Source organism: Xiphophorus maculatus, chromosome 7 (genome assembly GCF_002775205.1).
Source record: "Xiphophorus maculatus strain JP 163 A chromosome 7, X_maculatus-5.0-male, whole genome shotgun sequence".
NCBI lineage: Eukaryota > Metazoa > Chordata > Actinopteri > Cyprinodontiformes > Poeciliidae > Xiphophorus > Xiphophorus maculatus.
This window is the reverse complement of record NC_036449.1, coordinates 28,829,746-28,847,996: the sequence shown is the minus strand read 5'-3', so window position 1 is coordinate 28,847,996 and position 18,251 is coordinate 28,829,746. Positions and strand designations below refer to the sequence as shown.

Below are 18,251 nucleotides of genomic sequence, written 5' to 3'. Positions count from 1 at the left end.
AGTTTGTAACATCAGAAAACACAGGATGTGGCCTTTAACTAGACCGCTTCCGTCAGGGAAGGCTTTTACTGGCGTCTTTCCTCCAAGAACCAGGACTAACATCCAAACAGTACCGACAAAACGAAAAAGAGCTCTGACTGGCTTTCTCCATGAATATAAAGAGAAATTTAAACTAAAAGTTTGAACAGCCACAATAAAACAAAAGTTTCACAGTTCTCTAAGGACAAACAGGAAGTTTACACAGAATAACAGGAGAGATTACAGCAGCTGTACAGCCTGCACTGCAAAAACACAAAATCCTACCAAGGATTTCTGATTAGTTCCTACTACAAATATCTCAGTACATTTAAAATAAGAAAAGTAACTTACAAGTAACTTTTTGGCAAGAAATAGGAGCTCGTTTCAATAATTCTAAAAAATACAAGTTATAAGTGGAACAAGATATTTTTCCCATATTATAAATTATAGACATAAGTTATAAATATATCACTATAATAATTCTTCCAACTTCAAGTGACAGAATATTAGATTCAAACAAAAAGGCGTACATTTCCACCGTTGGACCAGGAGACATTTCTCAGTTTGAAATGTCAAAGATTTGCTAGAAAAAAAAAACTAAATTTTGAGATTAATTTCATAAATTTTATTTTTAAACAGCTTGGAATTTTCAAAAGTTGAATATTTTACATTTTTGGATTTTTTAAAAATATTAAAATCTAAGATTTTTGACTTTTAAAACTCAGAAATTTCCAAGTTTTTTTTCCAAGAAAGTTTTTGGATTTTTTTTCTGAGTTTGAAAAGTTAACAACTTGCTAGAAAAAAAAATTCAGATTAATCTCAAAATTATTTCTAGAAAAACCTTAGAAATTTCAAAGGTTAAAAATTATTTTACTTTTCAAATTCAGAAATTTCCTTTTCTAGATATTTTCTGATGATAACAATATATATAATAGTTACTGTGATTATACAAACACTTATATTATTATGACTTTACAGTATGGGAAAAATGCTTTTCCTCACAAATTTACTGTTGATTTTTTATGTTTTTTTTACAATGATCCTAAAACGATATCTTACATTCTGCCACTAGAAACAGCTCAGTAAACTAGCTGGTGTTATTTTCTGTTTTTGCAGTGTAACTAATCAGTATGATTGTCTGAACGGTTGCAGCGATCAGCAGGAGATGGAGCCTTGATTTCTTCTTCTACAGCAGCTGCTTGGTCCGATAAATAAAGCAGATAATAACTCACAACATGAAACCACACAGGTTCCTGGTTTCCACCAGAAAGGCTGAAGCAGAACCGTTTCTAACTTATAAATTACATTTTAAGTCTAAAAAACCTCATAAATATTAATGTAAACCTTTAGAGACGCTGAATCTTCTGACTGATGTTTCTAGCAGCTCCGTCTGCCACTAAACAGACTCTATGGCGTTTATATCTGAACAGTGTGGACTGGCCACGCCGCGGCAGCCATTTTAAAGGAAACGTTTCCAGTCTGACAGACCGAGTCCGGGCCGAACCCGGTCACTCGGTGCACTCGGCGACTTCTGTGCCGTCCACCAGCAGCGTGTGAATGATGCCGTCTCGCCGCTTCCCGCTGCTCACGGCTTTCACGCAGCAGCTGTGGTCTCCCAGGGAGAAATGCGTCTCCGTGCCGTCGTCCACGAACTCGCCCTGCGGACGCAGAGCGCAGCATCGGCACGGCGAAACTCAACTCCTCTTTGGGCAACAATGAGATCATGAATGCTCTTAAAGGGCCGGTTGGGCCAGAATGTGTTTATAAAACCCAATAAACTGCTAAAATGTAAAGAAGAAGCTCTTCCGCTTTCTATAAGTTCTTACAATTATCTTTTAAGATGGATCTATGGAAAAGGATTAGGGCCATTGAAAAAAAAAATCTAAATTTCCTCAGAATTCTGACTTTAATTCAAGATTTTTTTTCCAGTGGCTCTAATCTTCTCCCATACTGATCAGTCCCTCCAATATTTGAAATTATTTTGTGACATTTTTGCAGTGAAACTGATTTGCAGAAATAATTTAGACATATTTCCTGGGAATTTTACAATATTTGCTTTTTTGTATTACAGTAAATGTGACGTTTTGTTACCCATTACATCCACCACAGACTATAACTTGACTTTAAGTAAGGCTGAAGCAGCAGTGTAGTAAAACTAAGTTATACTGCCACCTGCAGGTGGGAGTTAGCATCACAAACCCAGTTGACCATTTTTGAGGAAAATTAAATAAAATAATTATGCCTTAGCATGAAAAACTACAGAAATCTGTTGATCTTGAGTGAATATTCATGCAGAACTGGAGGGACTGGTTGATGTAATTTGGTTGTTTACAGGTAAAAACTGCTTTGATTTGATTGATAAAATAATATTTGCAGAGAAAACATAAAACTCTATAACCTGTGACGGATTATTTTTTTGATTAATTAAAAAAAATACTTACAGCAGTTTCAATCTTCTCTCCATTGCACCAAACGTCCATGGTGTCTTTCTCTGGAAGTGAAAACAGTGAAAACATTCAGGAAGGCGCCGACTGCCTGGGAAGTTCGAGGAGTTTAACTGATCACTGACTTTATTATTTCACTCAGTTAATCAGGACTTCAGAAATCTGTTCACAGTTATTTCATCTTAAAACCTGATTTATTTTCACAGAAATAAGAATGTCTGCTGAGACTACAGCAGCAAATATGTCGGTCTCCATCTGGTTTCTCTTTTGTTTTCATCAAAATCGACATGAAACATAAAAGAAAAATGTCTTGTTAAAGGTAAAACAACCTGCCAGCAAAACTGGAACTTTTTCATCAATATTTAGGAGTCATTTACCTAAAACAAGCTTTTTTATCCTACTTGAAAGGTGCTTAATTTTGATTACTTTAGAGTCTTAAGGTTTAGAATAATCAGGAACTAATGATTTAATATGTCTAACTGTGGTTTAACTGTTTCAAATGAAGCTAAAGCAGCTAACTCTGACAATTTCTCTTGATTTTCCTGTATTTTAGAGAAAGCAGCACGTTTTTTAGATTTTAAATGTTACGTAAGGATTACTGCAGCGCGTCACCTGATGAGCTGCAAGCAGAGAGATTATGAAAGGGATTAACCTGTCCAGTCAGGAGAGGTGGCGCCGTGGAGCTTAAAGCCGATAAACAGATTAGCTTCAGCATTAATGCGAGAGCGCAGCTCTGAGGAGCACAAGTCACGACTCCCAATATCAGATCAATAATAATAATTACCAGAGATGGGAAGTAATTAGTTACAGTTACCAGAGTTACTTTTTGGGGAAAACAAATTACTTTTAGGAGTACTTTAATGCTGTAGACCTTAATTAAGACAAAACTAACTTACTAACTTTTAACTTTTTATCAAGACATATGAGCTTGTTTATGTCAATAATTCCTGAAGGATAAAAAAATGACAGATTTTTTAATTTATAACAAAAGAAATGTCTTGTGAATTTATCTGCCAGTGGAACAAGTTATTTTATATCAAAATTAAGAAATTGTTGACTTAAATGAGTTCTTATTTCTTGCCAAAAATTACTTATGAGTTAGTTTTGTTTTATATCAAGTGTATTAAGATGTTTGTAATAGAAACTAAACAAAAATACTTGGTAAGATTTGGTGTTTTTACAGTGCATTCTTACTTAAGTAAAGTTTCTGAATCCACTGTGAGTAACTTCACCAAATGCTTCAACACACACACACACACACACACACACACACACACACACACACACACACACACACACCTGCAGGTTTGTTAAAGTCTCCTAAGTTTTAAAAACAGATTTGAGAAAATATGTATTTTATTTTGTAAATGTGAATTATTTTCATTTTGGTCCATAAAATTCCAAAAATTTCCACTTAAATTTAAATTTTGGTCCATTTGTTGATGTCATTTTGTAATTTTAAATGATTGATGTTTGGGTCAGTTACTCTTGAGTCAAATACTTTTTACTCTTAAAGTCTAATATTTGGCTACTCTAATCAATCTGATCATTATTGATAATATGAATGAACCAATAAATCCAGGTACGATTAATATTTAGCACAACCTCTGACTCAGACATTAAAAGAGGTGGAACTGAGCTCACCCAGAACCACCCTGCAGTCGATGCCGTCCAGGTTGAGCAGCCAGGTGCTGGTGACCTTTGACCTGTTCTCCATGTACTGCTTCAAGCTCTTCCCGTTGATCTCCAGCGTGTATTCGTAGGCGAAGCCGCTGACCGCGTCGATGTTGATGGTGGCCTTGGTGTCCGCCTGGCCCACGCTGAACGTCTCCTTCCCGACCAGTTTGAACATCCAGTCCCGCCTCAGAACCTCCTGGAAACCCAAACTCAAGGTCAACTACGCACTGCAAAGACACTCTTACCAAGTAGATTTAGTTTCTAGTGCAAATGTCTCAGTACACCTGAAATAAGACAAAACTAACGTACATGTAACTGTTCAGCAAGAAACAGGAGTTTGTTTTAAGTCAATAATTTCTTAATATTGATGAAAAAGTACCAGCTCCACTGAGCCGCCATCTTGGTAGGCAAATCAGCACCAAGCATAAACGAATCATGAATTCAGGACCAACAAAAAGAAAGTATATCGACACTCTTAACCAATGTGCAAGAGAAAGATATATCAACATAATGTCTGCTGTTGGGATCGACTCGTATCAACACAGAATGTGGGTTGTTTACTGTTGTCATAGCAACCAGAGGTGCATATAGTTCCTAAAGATTTTACTGCAGTAAAAAAGTTACTCAAGTAAATGTAACAACTTACTACCCAACTCTGATAGCAACTCCATAGCTACTGTTATGACAGTTAGTTAGGATACCTACCAAGATGGCTGTCAGCTGCAAAGTTTCCGGAAGTGCAACGACACATGAGAACTCTGCGGAGCTACATTTTCATTTCAGCGTTTTTTTGCTAACTCTGAAAACGCTTAACGCAGTTAGTTTCCCCTAAATTAGTTTTTCTGTGCCCAAATTTTCACATCGGTGCTTTTAAGAAGAAAAGTAAGTGCAGGTACACCACAGATATCAGTACAGAAATGAGAACCAAGCAGGCAGGAACTGTAACTGGGACCAGTTCCTTCATTAGACACTGAACTGGTTGTGCTGACCTTTCCGTCCACATAGATGACTCTTTTCCCGGTGGTTGTCCCATGTTCAAACTCGATCCTGTGGACTCCGTCGCTCAGCGCCACCTCCCACACACCAGCGAGGTCACTGGACATCCCGACTGGTTCCGAACCTGCGCAGGTCCAACAGAATCGGGTTTAAATGGCAGCTGCCGACACCGGTGCCAACCTGCAGGTTCTCATGAAGAGTTTCATAAAGATGGTCCCCAGTCTGCGGCAAAAAAAATATATATATTTACTGTAAAACATCAACAAGAGCGGAACATGTTGATGAATGAAGTGATCAACTCAGAGGAAACGCGGCTAAAGATAGCATGCTAAGCTACCGCTGTTTCAGGCGATTAACTTCCGGTGCCAGGGATACATTTTCATAATAAAAGATTTTTTGCTCAAAGAGGTTTGGTGTACTAACAACCTGTTCCATATAATTGACTGGAATAATTTAGATTTAACAACAATACACATTTTTATTAATATATAAATTTATTAATAAAAACAGTTGATTTTATAAAATGTATGCAATTTCTGAACTAAAATGTTCAGAGAAACATTTATTTTCACACTAATGTATCTCATTATTTAGTATGAATTAGAAATATTCTCATTTACATGATTTAAATGGAAAGATTTTCTGTTTTTCAAAGGGTTGCAGTCTCTATGGAACAACAGCGTATTATAAATTAAATACACTTCCACCAAAAAACTCAGAAATTTTTTATTTAATCTCAGCAATTTTCTTAAAAACAAAACAAAATTTCTGAGCTTGAAAAGTCAAACATTTCCTAGAAGAAACTCAGAAATTCTGAAATTTATCTCAGAAATATCGTACAAAAAACATCGAAATTTCTGAGTTTCAAAAGTCAAAACTGAGTTTTTGCCAGAAATGTAATTTTTTTTCGTACAACGGCCCTAATACACATAGTAGAAGTATTTCTACTGTAAATTGCATAAACTATTTATACCTAGTTTTATTTTCACTAATGAAACGCTCAGTTCAGTTCTTAGACTGGCACTTTTCCCACAACAACACAGTGCAAAGACCAAGTATTTTTATCTAGTTTCTAGTGCAAATATTAATGGACTTGAAATAAAACAAAACTAACTTACAAGTAGCTTTTCAACAAGATATAAGAGGCTGTTTTAAGTAAATAATTCTTGAATATCAATATTTATAAAGTAAAAGGTCCAATGGCAAATGCTTTAAATGTCTTGTTAACTTATAACAAGACATCTTTTCTGTTTTGCAAGTGAAATAATCTTCCAGTTGAACTGGTACTTTTTTTAAAATTCAATATTAAAGAACTATTCACTTCAAATAAGCATCTTGTCAATGAGTTACTTGTAACTTAGATTTGTGTTATTTCAAGTGTTCTACGATATTTTCTAGAAAATAGACCAAAAATACTTGGCAAGAAGAAGTGTTACATCTTTAAGAGATAGTTTGAAGCTGACATAAAAAATAAAAAAATCATTCTACTGCAGAAACCTGGTGACAAACATTACTTCACAAATTACAAGCCTTCACATCTGCTGCCAAAACAAATTAAATATGTTAGAAAAACATCTGAAAAAAATTCACGGAAAGAAACACGAATTTACATGGTAATCAATTAGCTTTAGATTTCATTGTTTTATTTTGAAGCACAAGCGGAAGTAGACGCGGATCAGCTTGTACACGTTGACAATGTTTTGAGCCCAACCAACTCCGACCGCTAGCTTCCCGTTCGGTCCGGTCCGATTAAAACCTGTAAGCTGAACTCGGGACCGTCATCCACTAGTTTACAGCTGAATTACCTCGGTGGTGGTGAAATGTCCTCGACAACAAACCTCCGGCCGGATACTTTAGACGCAGTTTATCCTTCCCCCAGCAGCTACACAGGTTTAGCCGAGCTGTTTTTATGCTGTTACCATGGCAACGTAGAACGGCCCTACGCACGAGCGTGTCTCCGCCCCCCGTGCGGGTCAAACTGCTGAAAACCAGAAGCAGTTAAACATAAAAACTGAAACATCTGCTGCGTATCTCCTTAAGGAACATCTTAAAAACGGTGTTTTTGTTGCTTTAATTCACAAAAACATTTATAATTATTGAAGGATAAAAAAAAAAACGTTCTACTTTCTAATAATCAAAAATATTAGAAGTTTAAATTGAAGAAAAAAAAAATAATAATGACTTTCTAAATACCAGAAGAAGTTTGAAAATGTACTTACTGTAACTTTTTGGAAAGTTTTTCTTGCCGTTTGTTTGAATCCTCCTGTTTCAGTTTTTTGTCAGTTTTTGTAGAAATAATTGCTTTTTCTGCACAATAACGTGAGAATCTGATCATGTTGATGCATATTTTCCAACTATAAAGTGTATAAAAGGGAATCTTTTTTTTTTTTTTCAATCATACACATTGACGTGTGTTCTGGCTTAAGGGCATAAACACACTGCATGTAAATTATTAAATTGCTTCTGTTTTTACTCAAAATTAGACAAAAATGAGCTTGACAGACTATGAAAAGTCAAGATTTTAAAATAAATGATGTTCAGAAGAATGCAGCAATGTTAAAATTCACATAACCAAACAATTTGGCACTTAGTTTGCACTGATGAAGCTGAAGTAGTGAAACTTCTGGAGTTCAAGATGGACGAAAATGTAAGAGTTTGTTTCACAGTTGGTGACCAACATGTTTTCAGTTCAGTTTTTTCACGCTGGAGGAACTGAGAAGAATTGGAGATCCTGATTTCGGTTTTTGGGTCGTCCAGAGAGACTTCTGGATCAGATTCTGTTGTTTTGTAAAGACAAATGTGTGTTTATGGAAGAAAAAAAAACATTTTCTAACTAGATAAAGATGACTAAAGGTTTGATTGCACATAAATACCCCACTAGATGGCGCCAGTAGTTCCCAGGTCCCACATGTTTTAGATGCACCTGTTCCAGCTCACCTATTAAAACCTCAAGGAATAATCGCCGACATAAATCATTACTACAGCTTCAAAGTGTTGGTTTCAATTTGAAGCTACATGGACGTTTGTACACTGTATGATAGAGGAGGACTTTACTACGGTATTATTAGGAAGTAGTTGTAGTTTATTTTGCAAAACACTGCAAAACACAAAACCTTACCAAATAATTTTGGTCTTCTTTCTTGTGCAAATATCTTAGTACACTTGAAATAAGACTAACTTGAAGGCAACTTTTTAGCAAGATATAGAAGCTTGTTTTAAGTTTAAAAAAAAAAACCAAACAAGCTTCTTCTAATTGTTTAAATGACTTTTTAAACAAGCTGATTAAAAAGTACTGGTTCCATTGGCAGATAAATGAACTTATAAAATGTGAAAAATGTTTTGTTAAAAGTGAAATAATCTGCCAATGTAACTCACTTTTTCATCAGTAGTAAGGAATTAAACAAGCCTCTATATCTTGCTAAAAAGTTTCTTTTAAATTAGTTTGTCTTATTTCAAGTGTATTATTGAAACTGGACCAAAATTAATTGGAAAGATTTTGTGTTTTTGCAGTGAATAAGTTTCTCAAGCATCTTTATTTCATTGTCATAAGTCAGGATTTTTCTAAAGTTTATCTGATTATAGTTGATTTAAGATGTAAAATAGTCATGGTTACTCAGGTTTATGATGATAACGTGTAGATTTGCCAGGATATACAGCCTTTGGTAAAACATAAGGTAATATAGAGTAAATAATATTTTGTGGTAAAAGTACAGGATGATGTAATTAAGAGAAACACATGTTGCTCGATGTGTAAAAAGAAAAAACAATGAAGGTTGTAAAAGTTTCAGATTCAACTCAAAGTTTCAGTTTAAAGGCTGGTTGTGAGTCAGCGTTCAACCTTTAAAGCAATCTATAAATGTTTTATTAATCTCAAGAATTTTGTAAATTTTTTTTCCAATTTCCTTTACACTGCAGGGTTTTTATTCTGTTGCGAATTCATCAAATTGTTATCTGTTAGATTTTTTTGTGTGGGTTTATTTAAATTTGCAGGTAGATTTAGATAAGTGCGCAGGAGGTACAATAAAAATATTTCTTTCCACCTGAACGCACGCCACCGCGCTCAGATATCCAGATTAGACTTTTGATGCCACTTTGATCCGTTATACGTTAAAATAAGCACAAACTTCCTAATTTCTGAGGCTAAGCTCATATTTTAAGATGGGATTGGATTGTTTGTCTTGTAAAACCTCTTGAGATTAGAGCTGTGAATCAGAGGAAACATAATTTAAAAAAAAATACAATAAAATGAGCAAATAGTAAATCTTCTGCATAGTTATGGACACGATGTACAGTTGGATCATTGCTCAGATAAATTAAATATTTTCTCTGGCACCAATCTGCTGCAATCAACTTTTTCCCTTTAAATTAAGAATTAAAAAACTAAAGAATATTGCCAACTTCCAGAAGATCAGAAAATTTGCTGGTTAACTTCATCCTTCCTCCATTCATTTCTCCTTTTTTTAATCAGGTGTAGCGCAGGCCTGGCTACATATTTTATTTCCCATCATGCATGACGACATCTGTTTTCTTCTCTTTTCTACACCAGAATTAATTTGTTCCAGGTAGTAATGATATGTTCATTACGAGACATAAATAAAGAATGAGTTTGATCTAAAGTTTGCATGTTTTGTCTCTGTGGTTATTTTTTCGCCTGAGGTTTTAACATGTCAAGTGCAGAGTAAGTCCGACAGCAGCAACACCTCCAAACCGCAAAGAAAAACAGGAACTTGGCCGAAACCTTTAGGATGAAGCAGCTTTTAATCAAATGTCGGTAACAAGCTGCAGCTTATCTTCAGGTTAAGATCCTGCATAAGATAAACAGAGCAACCGCTTTGCAAGTAAACCAGACTGATACAGAAAAATATATTTATTGTGCATTAAACCTGGATCTGTACAGATTAGATCCTGAAAGCTGCTTTCCGTTTATAAAAAACATTCATTTCATTCAGAAAAATAGACCTCAGCATCTATTTTGTAATTTACAACAATGAAAACCAGAACAACTCTCCTGTATAAATGCAGAAACATTACTACAATACCGAAAAATAAGCTTGAGATGATAATACTGATAAGAAGACGCAGCAGTTTCCACAGAAATGTTGTATAAATGAAAGTCATTCATCAAAGAGCACATGCTGTTCCTCGGTTGTGAAAACAAACGAGTTTCACCACCTCTTCCTGTTCTCAAGATTTTTTTACCTTCCTGGTAAGATTTTTTTTTTCTGTGTCAAAAAAAGTCACGATCAATAGGAAACATTCCATCAGCAAAACAACTAAAAACACAGGATATTCAAATGGGTCATTTACATTCAGAAAGTTTCAACTGTAAAGTCTTGACAACTAACTGCGTAGTTTTGCACATTTGTCAATGAGTTGACTTCTCCTTTTCAAACTCATTGACATTTGATGCGTTCTCAGAATTTAAAGAGTGTGATGAGGTTGACTCAAAAGTCAAACATCGCTTGATGAAATCGAGAACAGCTGCAGAAGCCAGACGCTTTGACGTTAGACGCCAACGGGAACTTTGAGGGGGTTTTAGGAGAAAGGAACAGAGACATTTCAGAATCTCTAAGAATGACTGGGTTATATAAGACTCTACGTCAAAAGAAACAAAACTGCATCATATTTACTGCTTCAGCTTATTGAGGTCTGCAAGCATTCAGCTTCTTCTTGCCCAACATTGGGCCAATAATGGGCTATGCAGGAGCAGATACCTTGATAACCCAATGTTGGTCAAGATTCAGCAGCCAGAATCAGGGCCTCACATCTGATTCTTCAACATTTGGCTGTAAAACAAGCCCAGATCACCATTCCACCACCACCATGCTTTACCTGAGTCTGTGTTTGGATGTCCTCAAACATGGACAACCATTTCTACTTTGGCTTCATCGGTCAAAAGGTCGTTCCATCTGTTGTCTTATGTTTCATTAAGGCACAACTATGTTTTTTTCTTTTATCACTGCTCTCAACCTTTGACCTTCTAACCTTGGGGTGAATTTTTCTGGGATTTCAGGGAATGGGGATGTTTTAATGCCTGGGAGTTTTTCCCAGAAGTTCTTGGTTTTTGAAAATGGCTTTACGATGTTTTACAGATTGCTGCTTATGAACCTTTGCAGACACGGTGGTTTCACACTCCTGTACGTTTCAAAGCACCAAACTAAAACTCCTGTTGCTACGGAGACGCTTCCTGATGATCAGAGACAAAGTGTTTGTCTCAAACTATTTTCTCCAGGAGAATCACCATCAGTTTCTAATAGTTCGGACCACATTGTAAGTCTTGAGGTGACATATTTATTGATGGCAGCACGCCGTCACTATCCTTTCTTTTTGAAGAGATTAAGTAATTGATGATGCATTGACAAAAAATAGTAAAGATTTTAAGCCAAATCAGGAACCATCGCTTCCACTCATGAACTCCATCTTGGAACAGTTTTTGTTTCAGGATTTGAAAAGACTAAACATCTTAAAATATATCTCTCTCTCTGAATAATTGTCTTTCCGTTTGACTTCATAGTTCTTCAGAGATCTTATCAACGTTAGACCTGAGGAAACGTCCTGTGACATTAAAAGTCTGCTGAGAACAGGATGTAATTTATTTTTGTTTTTTTGTTCGTTTTGAAAGTAGCTGAAGTTTCCTTGCTTTGTAACATCTGTGTGTTTTAACTTGAGACTAATAAGTATTTTAAAAATAACAGGTAAACCCCCAGGACCAAGGCTGCCCCTCAAAAGCTGAGGCTCCCTCTAAAAATGATTATAACTTCCTATTTAAAACTTTAAACACCAAATATACCTGAATATCCACTAATACGTCCAATGGAAACCATCTTGGCACTACTGCTGAAGTTCACTAATGTCTACAGTTGGACTCATCTCCATTATTTGGCGTACAACCGATCATTCCTGGATTGGCTGCTTGGTAAAACACCAGCCAATAGGATGTCACGTAGCATGGTGAATAGGTCAAAGGTCGCAAAATCTACTTTTAATATCTATAATAGGCTTTTAAAAAACACCCAGCTTCAAACTATGCTAACCATATTTCTCCTTTTCCATATTTATAGAAAAGACTCAGCCCATTCTGCTAAATTGTCATTTTATCCAATGTAATATTTGTTCTAAAATCTCAAAATTTACATTTTAGCTTAATTTTGTTAACTTTCATAATTAAACATTTTACGTAAAAATGTACTTCATACATTTTTAAAAATAGTTTTTTGTGACACTAGGCGAGTTTTATTTTTGTAGCAGAAGGGGAAAAGTGGCTCTGTGAATGGAAAAGGTCGCTGACCCCTGACCTTACACATTTGCGAATACCGAACTGCGAATATCAGGAGGTTTCTGCAATTTCAGTAGAAACCTCCTGCAAAACTTGCAGTTTTGTAAGTTAGAAATACAAAACCAGAGATAGATTTTAAGACTCCTGCCAAATGCTTACACTTTTCTAGATACTTCTAAATACTTCACTTGTACATATTTGCATCAGTAATGATATTTATGGCTATGTTCACACAGCAGGTAAATGCGACCCAAGCCTGTTTCTTTTGTTTTTACCCCTATGGGACCCATACCCAACTTCTTTCACTGAAACAGCAAAATGTTTTCACCCCCCCCAAAAAAAAAAATCAGATTTCTGGACGTAAACAATGGCTGAAAATAATCATGAAATGATGAAAGAAGTGCATCACATCACAATCCCTCCACTCTTTGCTCCAACTCCGCATCCGGACTGACTTGTTTACAGAAGTCAATCACAAAAAGCCATTGCCGTTGGTTACGCTGTCTTTTTATCAGCCTTCTTCGTCTTGTGATGATACCGTTGGCTCTTGTTGCTGAATAAACTATGACATCGGTGCATAAATGACTGTCAAACACCGAGCTGCTGCTGTGTGACGTCAAAGTAAGGCGGGACAATATGACTAAAAAGTGTAACAATACAAGGGTTTCATATCAGTCATATTGATAGTTACTGTTAGTTTATTGTTTTAAATGTCTGAAATACTGATAAAACTGGTGGTGTGACTTTTCCTCTCAAACTGCTGTACTCATGTTTTCCCTTCACTCTATGCTGTTTTTTATTTTTAAACAGTTATAATAAAACCTGAAACTGCTGCTGCACAGGTTACTCAACAGGTTGTTGCCAGGTGACCACAAGTTAATCAACAGGCTGTTGCCAGGTGACCACAAGTTACTCAACAGGTTGTTGCTAGGTAACCAAAGAGTGGGTGAGTTACTTGATGGCACCAACCTTGCTTAGCTGGTTGCTAAAGCCTTTTCTGTGCCTACATCTCCCAGAATGTTGTGCGGTTCCGGACCGGAGTTCAGTGAAATTATTGAATATTCTATCGGATGTATTGTCTACTGATATTGCTCACATCTTTACTGCTTTATATATTGTTACTGATTTATCGTCCAGGTTTCTTCTGCACAAGCAGGTCGCTTTGGGGACATAAACCGTTTGCACAGAAATCTCATTGAAGTTGGGTTTACTATTATGAATGACCATGAAAAACCCCAAAAATATTGGAACTGAGCATCAAGACGTGCTGTGTGAACATAGCCCATGAGACGGCGTTAGCTTACACCGATATAGAGGTGTTTCTGGACCTGACACTGAGCACGCTGGCCGCAGAACCCTTCCTGTAAGACACCCAGAGCTTCTTGCTGATGATGCCCTGTTTGTAGAGAGCTGTCAGCAGCTCGTTCCGAAACTTCTCCCCGATGAAGGCGTACAGCACCGGGTTCACCATGCAGTGCAGGAAGGCGATAATCTTGGTCACCTCCAGCAGGGCCTCCACTGTGTAGCGGATGTCGCAGGTTTCTTCGAGCGACCCGCCTCGAAAGAGCGTGTCTATCAGAACGGTGACGTTGTAAGGCAGCCAGCAAAAAATGAACGCCAGGACCACTGCCAGGATGACGCGCATGGCCTTGTGCTTCTGTTGACTGCGCATGCTGAACAGCGTCACCACCGTCCAGCCGTAGCAGAACGCCATCACCACCAGGGGAAGGAAGAAGCCCAGAGTGTGCCGCAGAACTCGGAGGCCGACCCGCCACTGGTCACTACTCTCCCCGGTTAGGTTCTCGTAGCAAATGGGTTGATCCAGTCCAGGCAGAATGATGTCCTCCCTTTGAACCGCCACGGGTATAGACAGAAACCCGGACACCAGCCACACAACGGCGCAGATCCCCTTCACCAGCAGGTGGCGGGAGGACAACACTCGCGTCGCTCTTACGATGGCAAAGTAGCGGTCCACACTGATGCACGCCAGCAGGAAGACGCCGCTGTACACAGACGCCTCCTGGAAGCTGGATATGAACTTGCAGGGGAGCGTGCCAAAGATCCAACCGTAGTGAGACTCAACGGCCCAGAAGGGGAGAGTGAAACAGAAGAGGAGGTCAGCCAGGGCAAGGTGCATCAAGTAGATATCTGTGCTGGCTCTGCCTTTGCTCATAGAGCAGACCACAAAGACCACCAGACTGTTGCCCAAGAGGCTGAACACAAACACGATGCTGTAGATGACCAGAAGGGCGAGGGAGTTAAATTCCGGCACGTGCGATTCGCAGGCGGTAGCAACGTCATAGTCATCAGGATAAGCATAAGTGTTGTTATCAGGTGAACTCCATGAAGTCTGTTTCACTTCCTAAAATGAAAACAGAATTGTGGTAATTGGTGACAGAAATAACCCCTGATGTGAACATAGAGAAGATAAAGTTTCTCTGTGTTCACACAGACTACAGTACCATAGACTACAGTCAAATTCTAAGCAGTTGTGGTGAAAAGAAATGACATCCTGTTGTATTTCCACTGCTTCACGCACTGACTGCTCTTTAACAGTTCCTTTGATTTCAATCAAACCTCAAGGGAACAAAAATACAGAAAAAGTTGCAAGTTAAGGAACTTTAAGAGTTTTGTTTGCCAAATTAGACATCAGCAATAACCTTAGAGATGAAACTGTTGCTGTCCATCAATCTGTGAAGGATGTTCAGCTCATTTCCAAGCTAAAGTTCATTACTTTACCAAAAGAAAGTAGGCCTGTCACAATAAGAAATTTTCCTGAACAATAAATTGTCCCTGGAGTAACTGCGATAAATGATAATGTTGTTTTGATACCATTTTGAAGTAGTATAATGGAAATGCATAAAAATGCAAGAACACCTTCTTTAAATTCTCATAAACATTTAACACCCGAACTTAAAGACATTTTAAATATCCAAAATAAATAAACAAAAAGAACAGAAACAACAAATAAAATGAATTATGAAGACAAGTTGAGAACAAAACACTAGACTAAACACTTTTATCCTCCAGTTTTGGGTAGAAAGAGAGAGAAAAAAGATAAATTATGCAAATGGAAGTTATTGAGCTCCTTTTAAATTATCGTGCGATTAATGGATTTATTGATTATTGCGACAGGCTTATTTCCAAGTGGAAATCTTTTAAGATGTTTGCCAATATTCCCAGAAGAGAATATCCCAACAAATTCACTCCAGGGTCAGAGAAATTATGGTTTGCAAAGCTGCACATGAATGAATCACGAAACTTCTGATGTGATTCTAGAGACTTCTGAAGTTCTTCAAGAGATGAGACAAAGATACAGATCTTTGGCCGTAATGCACAGCATCGTTTTCAGAGAAAACCAAACAAAGCATTTCAGGGTAAATATTTAGTACCAGGCAGATGGCTGATTGTTTGGGTTTGCTTTGCAGCAAGAGAACCTTCAAACCTTGCAGCCATTGAGCGTCAGACCATCAACATGAAATATTTTAGAGTCAAATATGGACCAATTCTTTGTTGAAGCTTTGTAGGGGCAATATTGTCTGGAGATGATGTAGTAGGTTGATAAAAATCAAACTGAAAATGACTTCTGAGAGCTTCTGCTACTAAAGGTGGTTTCAGGAAGCTGCTGGATCAGAGAGTTCACTTAAATTTCAACCCACAGCTTTTCCACTTTGGCGTCATTTTCATGAAAGCATGTTTGAAGTTTTTTGTTCTCTTGAGGTTGGATTAAAAACTATCATTTCTCGACACCTTTGACTTTACGGAAGGTTATATCGTCTTTTTACCCCGACTGCCTCACTTGTCAGCTGGATGTCTGCTCTTCTTACTTAAAGCAAAATAAATGCATAAATAATGAGCATTCTTCCATAATTGTTTCAGTTTGATGTTTACATCTTACAATGCATGTAGCTCACACCACAAACACATAGATTCTGCAGCAACCGCTGCAATTTCCTGACTATGTGATGAAATGACTCACTACTGGTTTAAATGGATGAAAAACTTAAATACCAATTCAATTATTTCACACAACATTTTTCTTATATGCATTGAAAGAAATATGTTAATTGTATAAATGTTTAATGAGACATAAAACTATGATGAAGACTAAAAATATTTGCAAAAGCACAAGCAGACAAATATAAAATGTTATTTTTCTTTATCAAATGCTCACATTAAGGAAATCAAGTTTAATAAAAATGGAGAAAATGCAAATATTCCATACCGATTTCTGCTCCTCTTGATTTGTCAACAGCAAATAATTCATGATACACATTAAAAAAGCGTGTAGCTTCATTGCTCCCGACTTGTTGTGTACAGATACAAGTAATAAAGCTGCAGGTGTAAAGAGGTGCACTCTTTCCTTCAGGCCGAAGTCCTGCTGAATGTCTGCACAACGAGAAGTGAGATAGCTGCTATTAGCAAACTGAGAGAGCTCCAATTGTGCAAAAAAAAAACCAAACCACAGATATTATCTGAGTCTGGGGGGAAAACACACCAGGTTGTATCATAAAAAGTTTCAAGTTTGATCACAAAGGAGGGGAAACAAATGTGATAATAATAATAATAAAAAGTCTAACTTGCAAATCAAATCTGCAGACATGATTTTTATTTTTTATAGTTTCTTCTGCTACTTCCCTTTTGAAATAATGTTATTTATGATTTATAATTTATTCTAACCAATCCTCTCACATAAGCATTAAAGTTGTAATGTTGGTAGTAAGAATGCAAATAATAAATTAATGGATTAATCTCACGTTAATCGATCTTATTGATCGATGAACGATTAAATGATAAGTGGCAAGTTTCTTAAAATCTTGAGTTTTCTCTTATGTCAAGTGAGTCGACCATCTTTCCACAGCAGGAAGGGCAACATTTTTCACAACACGCTAAATTAAACAAGAAATCAATAAATGTTAGCATTATTTTATCATCTGTATTATATACAGCAATTTGTGGTTTTCTTACGTCATTATTCACACATATTTAAAAGACAAAACATGAACTAAAATATGTGAAACATTTAAATCCCCATGAACTGAGAGATATTCATGCAGAAAAATACTTACCGTCTGTGGTTGCTCTTAAATGAAAGATAAAACTTATATCCATAAGATGCATTAACTGAGGATAGCCCTGAAAATCAATTTTGCTTATTGGCATTATGTTTTTTTCTCCATTGTCTCTTCCGCTTTTCTGACGTACCGTCACCTTCGGTTGAGAAGTTGACGCCTCTCCGCCATGCAACTCGCCTAACGTGATAACTTACGGAGTTTGTTGAATGTTTATATTTTAAAACAAACCGTATAAATTGCATACCGGGCTCTGCTCGGACCGTTTCTCTTTCCCGTACTGAAATAGCCGCCATCTTTAATCCTATACGAACGATTCCAGGTGAGGATGACCAGGGAGAGAAGCCCTCTGCTGGATGGCGGCCGAACTGCAACACGACAAAAAGCGGACATTATTAGTTAATCGATTAGAACTAATTTTAATCGCGGCCTGAAATCTATTAATCAATCAGTGTTTCATCGGATTTGTAAACCTTTATGTGAATAAAAGGGCTCAGTTGACTGGCAGAGTAAGTACAAATAACAGGCTACATGTCCATCTTAGCTGCAGCTGAAAGCTACATTAGCGAAGCTAATTTTGCTAGTTCTAATGCTAGTAGATGCTAATGATAATGCTAGCAGGCTAAGTACTACAGTAAATATCACTGATATTTCTCTTAGTATTACTGAAAGGTGGGCAGATAACTAAATTGTGATGGGGTAACAGTTGTAAGTTAGCTAGGAACGAGACGAGCTAGTTCTAAGCTTGTGGCTTGTTTATTGTTGTCA

General features: G+C 36.9%; 2 protein-coding genes across 3 annotated transcripts; both read right to left on the bottom strand.

Moving 5' to 3' along the window:
* Positions 1-910: 910 nt before the first annotated feature.
* Positions 911-7,058, bottom strand: faim (Fas apoptotic inhibitory molecule). Of its 2 annotated transcripts, none has more exons than XM_023336558.1 (5): positions 6,941-7,058; positions 5,129-5,357; positions 4,107-4,335; positions 2,460-2,509; positions 911-1,676 (listed from the first exon to the last, which is right to left on the bottom strand). In XM_023336558.1, exons 2-5 carry the CDS (start codon positions 5,240-5,242, stop codon positions 1,527-1,529), a joined length of 543 nt encoding a protein of 180 aa, XP_023192326.1. In that variant the 5' UTR covers positions 5,243-5,357; positions 6,941-7,058; the 3' UTR covers positions 911-1,526. The 2 variants fall into 2 exon arrangements, with proteins under 2 accessions (XP_023192326.1, XP_005798208.1); XM_005798151.3 differs by having other exon boundaries at positions 5,129-5,259.
* A 3,425-nt stretch (positions 7,059-10,483) lies between these two features.
* LOC102218000 (C-X-C chemokine receptor type 1-like) lies at positions 10,484-17,827 on the bottom strand. The gene is made up of 3 exons (XM_014468476.2): positions 17,731-17,827; positions 16,637-16,800; positions 10,484-14,773 (listed from the first exon to the last, which is right to left on the bottom strand). Exons 1-3 carry the CDS (start codon positions 17,777-17,779, stop codon positions 13,712-13,714), a joined length of 1,275 nt encoding a protein of 424 aa, XP_014323962.2. The 5' UTR covers positions 17,780-17,827; the 3' UTR covers positions 10,484-13,711.
* Positions 17,828-18,251: the final 424 nt, after the last annotated feature.